The sequence below is a fragment of the Xyrauchen texanus genome, chromosome 13 (genome assembly GCF_025860055.1).
Source record: "Xyrauchen texanus isolate HMW12.3.18 chromosome 13, RBS_HiC_50CHRs, whole genome shotgun sequence".
Lineage (NCBI taxonomy): Eukaryota > Metazoa > Chordata > Actinopteri > Cypriniformes > Catostomidae > Xyrauchen > Xyrauchen texanus.
The window spans coordinates 21,839,936-21,853,502 of NC_068288.1; the positions used below are offsets into that span (position 1 = coordinate 21,839,936).

The window sequence follows — 13,567 nt, forward strand, 5'->3', positions numbered from 1 at the left end:
GTCTATGTTTAGCTGCAGTCTCACCTAGATTCCTCAGCACACCGTCTCCAACGATTTGAGCAGGACCACAGCCTAAATGTCCAGAGTAAACTTGCCCTGTTGGATGACGAGCAGAAACGGTGAGAACAAGAGAGTAATGTACTTCAGAATGTGAGACGCACAGAGAAACATGCAGACAGACAGATAAGTGAGAATAGGCAAAGAGAGCATAAGGAGTTGTTGCTTGGAACAAAGGGGAGTTGTACATTTTGGGAAATGAGAATGATAAACCTTGAATGAGAGGCTGTCTTTCTGTTTTTCCCTTCTTACAGAGACATTGCTATTCACTGTTCATCCACTGAGAAACAAAACAAGAACTGTATTCTAAGAAAGGCATATAGAGCTGGAGTACACTTAAAATGTCCTAGTTGCCCACTTTATTCCCCACAAGCCCATTCTGGAACTATTATCCTCGAAAAGGGGGGTGTCAAAAACAAATGTTAGCCAGTTTGTCAGAGTTAATTATCACAGCCATGTTTGCCACCTCAGCCAAATAGCTTTTATAGCACTTCATACAAAGAGCTGGCCAGTCTACGCTCCCAAAAGGCAACCTTTAAAAGAACGTGATTTACTGTGCCACTCTCTCCTAATTGAAATAGTCATTGCAAACTCTGGGCTGCTTGACTGCCAAGCTCTCATTCATTTTTAAACCTTGGTGACTCTGTCAGAGAGTGCACTGCATCACATACTTTTTAATTTTCTTTGTCAGAGAAGTCAACTGTGCAAGTGGTCATGATTGTTTCATTGCAGGTCACATTTAGCTGCAAGGCAGAAATTATACATTAGCTGGGTTTCCAGGTATTTGTATGCAAATCTTGGGTATAACGTACCCAAGATTTGCCGTAAATGCACATAAAATGTATACACTCGGTTGAGGTGGTTAATTTTTTTTATAAGATGACATAAAAATGTGCATAAAACCAGCAGGTCATTCTGATAAGCTGAAAGCCAAAGTCATCATAACGATTGGCTACTATTACCTACCAGAAATGTCTGACACTGACACATAGCAAGTGGTTTATTACATTTAAAGGAATACTCTGATTTCAATACAAGTTATGCTCAATCAACAACATTTGCGTCATAATTTTGATTACCACATACATTTATTTTGACTTGCCCCTCATTTTCTTAAAAAAAAAAAAGGTAAAATCTAGGTTCCAGTAAGACACTTACAATGGAAGTGAATGGGGGCCAATTTTTTTATTTTAAAATATTAACTTTTTCATGTACAGCCACATGACATAAACAATATGTGTGCTAACATGATTTTAGTGTGATAAAATCGCTTACTAACCGTTTCTGTGTAAAGTTATTTTACAACTTTGTTGCCATGATGATTCTAAGTCAACAAACTCTAAAATGACTGTAAAATTACAATTAAAACAAATGAGTTTTAACAGAAGAATGTAAATGCTTTTATACAATTATAAGGTTCACGTTTCTTCCTTTAAACCCTCCAAAAACTGGCCACATTCACTTCCATTGTAAGTGCCTCATTGTAACCTTGATTTTTGTTTTTTATTTGAAAAAGGAGGGATGAGTCTAATAAAATTGTTGTGGTAATCAACAGTATGCTAGAAATGCTGTCAATTGAGATCAATTTGTATTTAACCCGGAATATTCCTTCAATAAAAATACCACAATTGCTTCCCAGGTAGCTGTAACTTCCATTTCTATTTTGCATCAGTTTCCATGAAAGTGATGATTCTTTACTCTTCAGCATGTGGCATGGAAACGCCACTTTATTCGCAAACTATTTTTTACATAAATTGTACTTTATTGTTCAATTGTTTCACATCAGTTCGCAACATGGATGGAAGCCAAGCCACTGAGCATTAATGCTAAGCTAACTGTCATACCAGTGAGTTTTCTCAGATGGGCACATTAAGCAATTGAAGCCAAAATACAGGTTCATAAACCTAATCTGCTGATTGAAAACGATTCAACACTTTCACATGGCTTTGATCATCACTCTCTCTCTGATCATCACCCCTTTGATTATAATTTTGTCGACTGCTGTCACTGCCTCACACCCTGGCATCAATCGCCATGAATGATGTAAATAACCCCGTAAAGTATTTGACAGGAAAATATGGTGGCAATTAGGTTGGAGCTGACATGGACTTTATAAAACTGTCATGCACATTCTCCTGTAAGCGTGGCTGGCAACGCACAATGTGACATGGGCATTTACAAGCCTGTAAATATAAAGCCGATAGAGGCTGAACAACGTAGGATTGAAGGGGGGTGAGATCATATGAGAAGTTTTAAAAGAACATTTGGCTCGTGGCTTAACAGGTGGAGGTCCCAGGCTACAGTGCTCTGAAGCAGTTCCATATATTTCACAGGTGTTCTGGTTTGAGCCAGGTCAATGCGCTGCTCCGGGAACAACTTGAACAAGCTAATGAAGCCAATCAGGCCCTGACAGAGAGCCTGCAGAAGGCACGAGAAGAGACGGAACAGAGGGACACGCGACTGAGGAGGGAACTTGAGGTGAGAGAGAGAAGAGGAAGGAGAGATCTGCAGTGTATGTTTATGTCCAAATCCACAGTTTAAGGAAAATCTTTCCTTAATCCAACTCAATGAAATTCAACTCTGGAACTTGTGGAATTCCACCCTGGTGCCTGTTTTGTCAGTCTGGATACTGTCTTTGTTTTAAATCATTGTTGTGATTTTTTCAGCTGTTGCTTCCTGTGAAAACATTCCAGTCGATTGGAAAAAAGAGTGAAAACATCTGGTGATATTAAAGAACTGTGGTGAAATTAAAAGACTGAATGTAGTTTTCTGACATATGCAGTCAAGAAAAGTACACAGTACGTTTATGTAGATGTGTGTATGCTTACAAATATATATAGTATGTAGCCATGTGCTTGTGTGTATTCATGCATGTGAGGGTGCATTAATTATTTTTAATATGTGTGCATGTGCGTCAATAATTTTCTCAATAATGGACACATCTTTTACATGACACTGTTGGCTCCTTTATTTCGGAACCTGCTGACCATATAAGCATGTTGCCCTATGCCGCCCCCAGATGAGTACCTCCCGAAATGGCCGCGAGCAGGCCCGTGTGCGATCTTTATGGCGTCAGACTGCCTTTCTCCGAAGTTCGTTTACCCAGCTGCGGGCTTTTGCTGATAGGTGAGTTTTTCTTGCTGCCAGAATGGGCAAAATCAAATTGATCTTTAGAGAATCACATTTCTTTCCAATGATTTCATAAAATATTTTTAAGCCCAGATACAACTTTTTTGTACACTAGAATGAACACTAGAGGAACTCCAACAACAATGACTTTTCACACAAATCATGAGTACAATGGCAGATTATCAGTTCTTAAACACTTATATTTCTCCCTGTTTCTCACACAATGCTATCTTATGACATCTAAAAAAATTTACTATAGTGCAACTTGTAAGATGAGACTTTTTTAACATTTATATTACATAACGAACTAGGGCTGAGTATTGCCAGCCACTTCACAATAAGATACATATCACAATACTTGTCATCAATTAATATATCACGATGAATCACAATATTGTAATTGTATTGCTATTTAAACTGTCCTAAAAGCATAAGAGAAGCCAAGTTTGTCTATGAGAGAAACAGTGAATCCTGCAGGCTCAGTTTCCCCGCAGTGAGAAATGCCAGTCAAAGAGTTTGCACTTATTTAGAATACCTTCTTTATACTTTGTAACTGCCTCTATACTTGTCAAAAAATTTTTATAAGATTTGTCAGGGCTAAATACAATGGCCGGAGAAACATCATGATCCCCTCCTTCCAAACCCACTACTATTTATTCCCGTTGAGGATCAAAGCATAGTGGGTCACCTGGGTCGCCCATCACACATACACACCATATCCTCTGGGGAAAAGTGATGGTTAGATTGCCCCTCAGATTAGCCCTGGACCATCCATCAGAGCCAAGCTTGATGAGGGCTCAGCCTGTGTAAATGCTGTGATCATTAATGAGTAATTTGCTATAATGTGGATTACTCAACACATGGAGAGCAGAGAAAATGTTCACGACCCTTCCTCAGAATGACACCGTTCAAAAATGTATTCCCAGATCGCAATATTTAGCCTAATAGTTTCAGCCATCTGGCTCTCGTTAGTTGTGAACAAAGCAAATTTCCTTGGGAATGCTCTGAACCTAAGAACATACTTTTTTGTTGTGTAAGGAAATGTTGTTGCTCTCTTTAGTTACCCCCTGTAAAAGTTATTTTGTGGTTTATAGGAGCCTGTCGGACATGCGAGCAGAGTGCGTAATGACTGGTCGGCATCTTCATATGGCATGTGTGAATTTGGAGGCTAGTATGAGCCAGCACAGTACCCCCGTAATCAATAAAGTGTCAGCAATGGAGAGTCAGCTGAGAGACAAGTTGAGAGAGGTGATGCAGCTGCAGGCCCACTTTGATGCAGAGAAAGTAGAGCTTAGCTCCAGGTCTGTACAACATGTCTGTCTGTTTATACACATGTCCCATTCATTTTTCTCCTGGATAATATATTTAAGTGTCATCATACTTAGTATGTAGTAGCCTGCTATAATAAATACGTACAGTATTGGCAGCCAAGTTAAATTATCATATTCATAGGACTTTGCAGTGTCCAGTATTTCAGCACATAATCCCAAGATAACTTCAATGCTTTCAATTGAATTATTGATGTCCTGAACTCACATCTCTACATGACTCATTGTGCATTGTCCTGAGTGCTGACACGCAGGGAAGGTCAGCATGGATTGCTTCATCTATCCAACCATGTGGCATGCCAAATCTAGAGTGAGAAAGAGTGAGACGGGGTGTCTCTTTTTGCTCAGTATCCAATACATTTTTCAATTACTTGTATAATATGTCAGTGGTCCATGGATCTGACAGAGAATGGTTTGGGTCTTCTGATGAATGGAGTCATTGCAGCTTCTCTCTCCTAGGTCTTTTCATCAGTGGCAGTTTTATTATGGAGCGTGCAGAGATCATTCTCCATTTTGATATATTAACTTTTAGCTGCACTTTATTGCAGCGGGAAGAAAAGGGCCATAGACAAATGAGGAATACTATTGTGTTTGATCATTTCACCTCAACCTAGGTATTGTTATTCACAATGGATCACATTCAATGATAAATATGCAAGGGCGTAACTACTTCCCATTTGTGGAGATGTATGCAATATCAACATTAGCACTCCTTGGACGTTTCGGCATCTGACTGCCCACCATTGGGGTTGATTCATTGCTTATTCATTGCATAAGTTGTAGAACCTGCTTTTGCGCCACTAGTTCCCTATCTGTCACTCACTCGACATTGTGTCGATGTAGTGACACTAGGGGTCGCTCTTGAGAGCCTGAGACACCTCTGATCTTTGATAAAAGGCCAATTAGAATTGGCAAGTGGTATTTGCATGCCAGTCCGCCAGACATATTGGTATAAAAGAGGGGACGTGTATACCACTCATTCAGATTTTCTCTTCAGAACCGAGCAGTCAATGATTCAGCGAGCTGAATTTCCTACGGCTTCCATTCCTCACCACTGCTGGATCAAGCGCATTACAGCGTCTTTCTCCCATCTCTGCATGGGGGCACTGCAGAGATCGCACCTGGGCGCTTCAGCAGATCACTTAGGGTGTATTCTGAAAGAGTATATTTTCCTTTCTAAAAAGAGTATATTCTAAAAGACGCATCTTTTTAAAGATGCCCTTCCGATTGTGTGTTATTCCTGGATGCGGTTGATATCACTCACCTTCAGATGGCCACGATCGCTGTCTTCGTGCCTGGGCACTGCCCACACCGAGACATCTTTGGTCAGGCATGACCATGGCAACGTTGTGGTCGCGGCTCACTTTTGTAAGAAAGCAAGCCACCCCAGTGGATCCCTGCCTCGGTCCTTCTACCTACTGGTATGAGGCCAGCGCGGCAAGCACAGGCGATTCGGGGACCACAATGGGACCACCTCTGCCGGGTAAATCCCCGCAGACCTCCTATCTCTGCTGGGCTTCCCCCCTTGGTTGTGGTCGCCAAGTCACAGGCGGATGCTAAAATGATGGACATGCTTTCCCGGGCCGCTCACAGCTGCGCCTTTCTTCCCGGAGGTGCATGAGGAGCTGATGATATTGTGGGAGGCACCTTTCACTGCCCAGTCCCGATCTTTCGGCTACCCCGCTCTTACTACCCTCGATGACTGCGCAGCCAGGGGTTACTCAGGGATGCCCTTAGTGGACAAGGCACTCGCAGTGTACTTATGCCACCTGGTGCTGGCTCCCAAAGCTCCCGTCCAAGGCCTGTAGGCTTATGTCATCCCTGATGGCCAGGGCCTACAAACAAGCCACCTCCACCCTGTACGCCATGGCTCTCCTACAGGTACACAAAGCCAAGGTGCTGAAAGAACTGCACGAGGGTAGCTCTGCCCCGGGATTGATGCAGGAGCTGCACTCGGTGACTGACCTCACCCTCCGGGCGACAAAGGTCATGGCGAGGTCCCTCGGGTGGACGATGTCCACTTTGCTAGTCCAGGAGCACCACCTATGGCTTAACCTGGTTGAGATGCAAGAGGTCGACAAGACGCCCCCAACTCCCAGGCTGGCCTATTCGGCAACACCGTCGGAGACTTTGTCCAGCAGATGGAGGCCATTCAGCATATCCTGCCCTGGCTTGGCTCAAGATCCCACACCCCGTCTGCACGTCATCAAGGGCGTCTCCCTGTGGTGGCTGCACCGGCTCCACCTCCCCCCCCCCGCAAGAAGCAGACCCCCCAGGGACGAGAAGACCTGCTGTCCAAGAGCTGGTAGACAGACCACTCCATCCCCCGGTGGAGGGCCGGAAGGAGAATATTTAGTTCATTTTGTTTTTCCTCATGCACCAGTAGATGCGGTACCCAAACATTCAACAATTCCCTGGGTCACATAACTTGTACGGCCGACACCCCGACCATCGTCTGCCATTTTTCTTTGGTAGGTCCAGTGCCCTGGTGGCATTTTCCCCGCCTCTGCACACCAAGCTGTGGCACAAACATACTCAAAGCTGGATGTTTTTGACAGACTATGGGAACGAAGCACCTCCCCCGGCTCCCCGCCTCAACTGCTGGTGAGTATCAGGAGTCAGGTAAGTGTTTCGATGTCTCTCGACTCAGCACCGCCACAGGGCTCAAGGCCCATCAATGTGGCTTCCCTGGCTCTGCCCCGCCGCGAGGCCCCACCCGCCAGTATGTCCGATGAGATTGTCCCCTTGGTCCCCCTCTCCCGGATCTTGGACGCATGGCTCGTGCTTTCCAACCCATCGCCAAGGCTGACATGGACCGTCCGACTCGGCCACGGGATTCAGTTCGGCAGGCGTCTGCCCAGGTTCAGCGGCATCCACTTCACCACGGTGAAGTGCGAAAATGTTGCCTCCTTGCTCGTGGAAATCGCCACTCTTCGAGTAACGTCATAACATTGCATCTACATTTCAAATGTCTCAAACAGATTAAAGATAAATTAGGAAGATTCATTATTGTATAAACAGAAATTCAGGGGCAAAGGTTGAATTTGGCTAATATTTATGCACCTAAAGCTGATGATCAGGGCTTTTTTATAGATCTTGAAGGGAAACTTCAGGCACCCCTCATGATATAATATTGGGAGGAGACTTTAATCTTTTGATGGACTCAGTCCTTGATCAGCCCCCTAAAGCAACACTGACGCTTCACAGCATGTGTAAATTTCTTGGTCTTACAGATATTTGGAGACTTTTGAACCCATCTGGAAGGGACTATAAATTTTTTTCATCAGTCCATAAGATGTATTATAGAATATTTTTTTTGTATCTAAGTCCCTCATCTGTTGTTGATTGTACATTTGGAAACATTTAATCTCAGATCACGCCCTGGTGAGTTTAGAGGTGTTGCCACATACAGAGAAAAAGAAATCATATAGTTGCCGCTTTAGTATCCCTTTTGCAAAATCTTGAATTCCAAAAAAATGCTAAAGACTGAAATCAATGTTTATATAGAGACCAACTGGACCTCAGTATTATCTGTGGGCATGGCTTGGGAGGCACTTAAGGCAGTTCATAGGGGTCAGATCAAGCACGAGAACTCAAACCCTCAAATTTTAAACCCGATTGAAATACAGATATAATACTATTTTGTCACGGAATGTGGAGTTTTTTCTTTTCAGGGCAAGACTATAGAAAAAAAGACATATTTTGAGTCGGGGGACAAAGCAGGGAAACATTTGACAAGATTTATAAAGCAGAGAGAATATTTTTCTACCATTCACTCAGTGAAATCTGCTGGTGGTGAAATATTTACCTCAGCCATTGATATTGATAATGCTTTTAAAGAATTCTATCTTGATCTCTGTAGTTCCACATTTTTGTCTATTGATGAAGACATTATAAAATTTGTGTAACAATTAGAACTCCCTAAATTGAAGAATGAGCAAAAAAAAATTCTCTTGATTCTGAGATAACCTTGGAGGAGCATGGCGAGGTAATTAAGGCCTGGCCTACAGACATGGTTTTGCCACTGATTTTTTTAGATCTTATGCTACAGAACTGGCTCTGGCATGGTTGCCCTCTTTCGCCATTATTGTTCTGTCTTGCCCTGGAACCATTAGCATCCACGATAAGAAAGGAGTATGATTTTCCAGGTGTGACCATAAGCTTCTGCTTAACGCAGATACAATTTTATTATTCGTCTCTGACCCTTCTAGATTTATGTCTTGCCTCCACAGAATTATTCATTCCTTTTCTAAATTCTCAGGATACAGAGTTTATTGGTCTAAATCCAAAGCTTTGGCTCTGGCAGCATACTGCCCAGTAACAGCTTTTCAGCCTGGTGCCCACACAGGGCATTAAGTATTTGGGTATTTTATTCCCAGCAAATATGTGTGATTTAGTTAGAGTTAATTTTGACCCTTTTATATAATGGTATTCGAGCAATGTGGGCAGGTGGGCTTCATTACATTTATCGATGATTGGGAAGGTTAATGTTATTAAAATGAATTGTATTCCAAAAATCAACTACCTGCTACAGTGTCTCCCTATAGATGTCCCCCTCTCTTATTTCAAGCAATTTGATAGCATAGTGAAGTCCTTCATTTGGAATGGAAACGTCCCAGATTACATTTCATTAAGCTGCATAGGCCGATTGACAAAGGTAGGCTAGGCCTACGCATAATTTTGTTTTATTAAAATGCGTTCGGTCTCAGACATTTGGCTCATTGGTCGCTTCCACCTGAGTGAGCCCCTACCTTGTTTTGTATTGAACAGGAAATTCTTGCCCCTATTTTGCCAATGCAAAGCCTTTCTATAGAACTAACTGGAAAAGTTAAATTACTCCTGTTATCTCGGATTTACACTCGATATGGAAAAAAGTGTCCACAGTGTTTAATTCCGATATTTATTTAAATGTTGTCTCGCTTATGGCTGAACCCCAAATTATGTATTAATAAGTCCACTTTCTGCTGGTCAGAGTGGATTGTGAAGGGGGGTTACTACATTCGGTGACCTATATGAGAGCAGAGTGTTTAGATCATTTGAAAATTTGGTTTAACATTTTGGGATTCCCAGATCTCAGTTTTTTAGATATTTACAGCTGCACCACATGCTCTGTACTATTTTTGGGAGTAGCATACACCACCCTAAAGAGACAGATACTCTGGGAGTGGTTATTACTACTTTTGGAAAAGGTCACGAGGCATTAGTGTATTACTGTTAGGAATGCAGACGAGGAGTGAGGATATAGATGCGGGTTCTTTATTATTAATTAGCGTGAACACAAAACAAACAGGAACAAATTAAACATTAATTAACCCAGCCAAGACCGAACTCCTTATCTTTCCAGCCAACCCTGCTGTTGAACACAACATCACCGTGCAGCTGGGTCCAACTACAGTTTCGCCTTCCAAAACGGTCAGAAATCTAGGGGTAACCATTGATGATGAGCTAAATTTCACAGACCACATCTCAAAGACTGCAAGATCATGTAGATTTACACTATACAATATCAGGAAGATAAGACCCTTCCTCTCTGTACATGCCACACAACTGCTTGTTCAGTCACTTGTCATAACTAGACTGGACTACTGTAACGCTCTCATTGCAGGCTTGCCTGCATGTGCTATTAGACCTCCCCAAATGATCCAGAATGCAGCAGCACGTCTGATCTTTAATGAACCTAAGAGAGCACATGTTACACTTCTCTTTGTCTCTCTCCACCGGCTGCCGGTTCATGAACGTACTAAATTCAAGGCCCTGATGCTGGCATACAAAACAGTCACTGGGTCTGCTCCAGCATACCTAAAAACATTTATGCAGAGCTACGTTCCCACCAGAAGCCTGCGGTCAGCTAAGGAACGTCGCCTTGTCATACCAAAACAAAGAGGCACCAAAACACTTTCCCGGACTTTCAGTTTCATCATACCATGGTGGTGGAATGACCTTCCCAACTCAATCCGGGAAGCTAACTCACTTTCTATCTTCAAAAAACGTCTAAAAAAACACTTTCCAAAAGCACTTAACCGGTCACTAAAACAATTAATAAAAAAATTAAAAAAATATTTACAATTCTTGTTGCACTTAAATATGTTTTGTATACTATTCTGATGATAGTGAAACTTTGTAGTATGGCACTTTTCGTACCACTGTCTCAAGATGATTCACTTATGTTTTCCTCTTTTGTAAGTTGCTTTGGATAAAAGCGTCTGCCAAATGAATAAATGTAAATGTAAATGATCGCCAGACAGATTATTTTAAGGGGTTGGAGGTCGGCTGGAGTGCCCTCATTTCATGAGTGGTGTTCGGAGATGGTGAGGGTGGCAGCCTTTGAAGAAGACTGGGAAAATTGTATTTGTTTGTGGAGAAATGGGGCAGATATCTGACTGTGACAGGGTGGAGCACAGGGCCGCGTCGTGATGCTACACACCCAGCCCCTAATCAGGAGAGGGATAAAGGCCAACTGGAGACTGCCGTGGGACAAAGAGAGAGATTTACGGGCAGCTACCTGACACCTTTGTGTGTTTGTCTTTTTGTTTAAGTTCCTTATTCAAATATGGGGGGTGCTGTACGTCATGCCAGGGGCTCCCCGGCCTGAGAGAACGAGGGAGGAATACTAATCAAGCCTCAGAGAGGGATAAAGGCCGACTGGAGACTGCAGTGGGACAGAGAGAGAGAGAGAGATTTATGGCAGCTGCCTGACACCTTTGTGTGTTTGTCTTTTTGTATAAGTTCCTTATTAAAATATTATTTATATTGACGGTTCTCGCCTCCACCTTTCCATTAAAACATTTACACTGACATTGCTGGATGTGTGATTATTATTTTGTGTGTGTCGATAGTCATGTATGACCAATGGCATGTTGTTGGGGGCCATGGAGGTTTTGGGGATTGGTAGGGGGAGGGGTGATAGTGGGGGTTAATTATTGATTCTGTCTATTTGTGTTTTGTTTTTCTGTGTTCAATATGTAAATCAATAACAAATTGTTAATCAGAAAAAATGGGTAATTCTATCATGAATTTAGAATACATTTAAGAGTACGCTTATTGATGCATGATGATTTCTGATTTAACATTGTGTAAATGAAAGGTAACATGGTACAAATATTCTAATATCTGAGTATATTAGGTCTCAGAATACCTTGATTTTTTTATTTTTAATCATTCTTAAAAGCAGCAACTTTTTCATCCAGATAACTTCCAGAATACATCAGATGATGGTTTATTTGGAATAGAGGTGTGGTATTTCTCTTAATAACATTTAATGAGAGAGCTTCTCTTGCTTAAGATGCATAGCCTGAAATGTGCATATATTTGTGCAGAATCCTGGAATTGGGGGAAATGGTGAAAGACCTCCGAGCACAGAACAGTATGAAAGAAGGCAATCTGACAGCATTGCAGGGCAAATTGGACAGGATGGTAAGGTCAATCAATGAGGAAAGCAGTCTCATTGTAGAATCACGGTGTAACATTATTTGGGAAGGCTTTTTTTCTTGTTGTTTGGATTCAGTTGTCTTGTCTGGTGTGTGTCATGGCTGTTCAATAAGCTGTTCATTGACCTGAATACCTTCCTGCACAGGAAATAAGTTGGTCTGAAGACAGAAATGAAAGGGATGCATTACACAGCGAGATCAGCAGTTATCAACAGATACTACACAACATTAATCAGGTTTAATGAACTTGATACTTTTTGATAATATTTTGGGTCAGATGTACAAAAGTTCTTAAGAGCTATTAACATCAATGACATATTGGAATGATATTGGAATCATCATAGACATTTCATTCCATAATTTATTTGTACATGACTGAAATGACAACTCTTCTTTTACTCATTATCTCTTCTCTGTTAGGTGGTTTGTGGAGAGGGTTGCTCAGACTTAACACAATGTAAGCAGACTCCTTCCTCTGTTTCTGCAAAATCTATTTCCTCTTTGCAAAGAGACAGTATTCTGACAGCTGTTCAACAAGTCTTTTTACATCAACAGGCAAAGATTCAGGTTAGCAATAACCTCCTGACATGACACATTGATAGCTGTCATCACTCCCAAATCAATATATTTTTTTAAATAAAGTTAAATAAAATGCATAATCCTTGTACATGTCTGTCCAATTAAGGACCTGCAAGCACATCTGGAGGCTTCCATGGAACAGGTTGCCACATTGCGAGATCAGCTGCATGTGGGAGATGGTGAATGCCGAAACCTTGGACAAAGAATCAAGGAACTGGAGCAGGAGAATCAGCTGCTGGAGAGAGCTGAGGAGGACAGCACCAGAGATGCCCAAAGATACTGCACTTCACTAGGTTTAGTCACAAGGTAGAGTTTGGTACTGCATCAAACTGAGACTTCAATAAAATATGTAATTGTTCAATTAAATCAGTTGAAAGAGATATTTAGAAGATTTGTGGTATGTTTCACAACAATTTAGCTTTTTACACACTGCACATAAGTCCAATTTGTTTCACAAATTGGATATTTAGGACTGACCAATCATAATGTTATTTTATAAGTGTTAAATCTGGTCCATTTGTTCAGACAGTGTTGTCAGTGTCCAGTGTACTGTATCTGTAGCTATAATAATGAAAAGCGTGAAAAGTGTCACCATGATGCCAAGAGACTTTCTCATACAACTTTTGAGAGTAGCTGATAATTTTTTTTTTCATGTTTATCATGAAATAACATAAATAAGTCTTTACTGTATTTACACATTTATGCATATGCTGCTTCCAAAATCACTGATTTGTTAACTCATTCAACAAAGTGTTATATAGTTATAATATAGTGATAGTATATCATATATAATGTCATATATAGTAAGTGAAAAATAGTGTATTCAGACACTTTTGTGCAATTTGTTTGACGTTACAAGCATGTCATGTCCTAAGTGATGGGAAAAAAACATCTTAATAGACAATCTGAATGTTCAGACTGAGATACATTGTAAAAAATAACATTTCAATGTTATTAAACCATTTTAATATGAATGGTTTCCATTTTGATTATCAAATAGGATTTTTCAAGATTGAATTTCAAAGTTTTTAATTAATTCATGTTTTA

The 13,567-nt window shown here is 41.3% G+C and overlaps 1 protein-coding gene across 1 annotated transcript in view; it reads left to right on the top strand.

The window, feature by feature from the left end:
- LOC127653610 (rootletin-like) overlaps nt 1-13,567 on the top strand; it is a 97,825-nt gene that overhangs the window by 37,552 nt on the left and 46,706 nt on the right. Inside the window, exons 6-13 of the mRNA XM_052140345.1 lie at nt 13-119; nt 2,391-2,535; nt 3,077-3,183; nt 4,281-4,487; nt 11,831-11,927; nt 12,088-12,177; nt 12,362-12,508; nt 12,627-12,826. Of these exons, the coding sequence (XP_051996305.1) occupies nt 13-119; nt 2,391-2,535; nt 3,077-3,183; nt 4,281-4,487; nt 11,831-11,927; nt 12,088-12,177; nt 12,362-12,508; nt 12,627-12,826 (1,100 nt within the window). The remainder of the gene's footprint in view (nt 1-12; nt 120-2,390; nt 2,536-3,076; nt 3,184-4,280; nt 4,488-11,830; nt 11,928-12,087; nt 12,178-12,361; nt 12,509-12,626; nt 12,827-13,567) is intronic.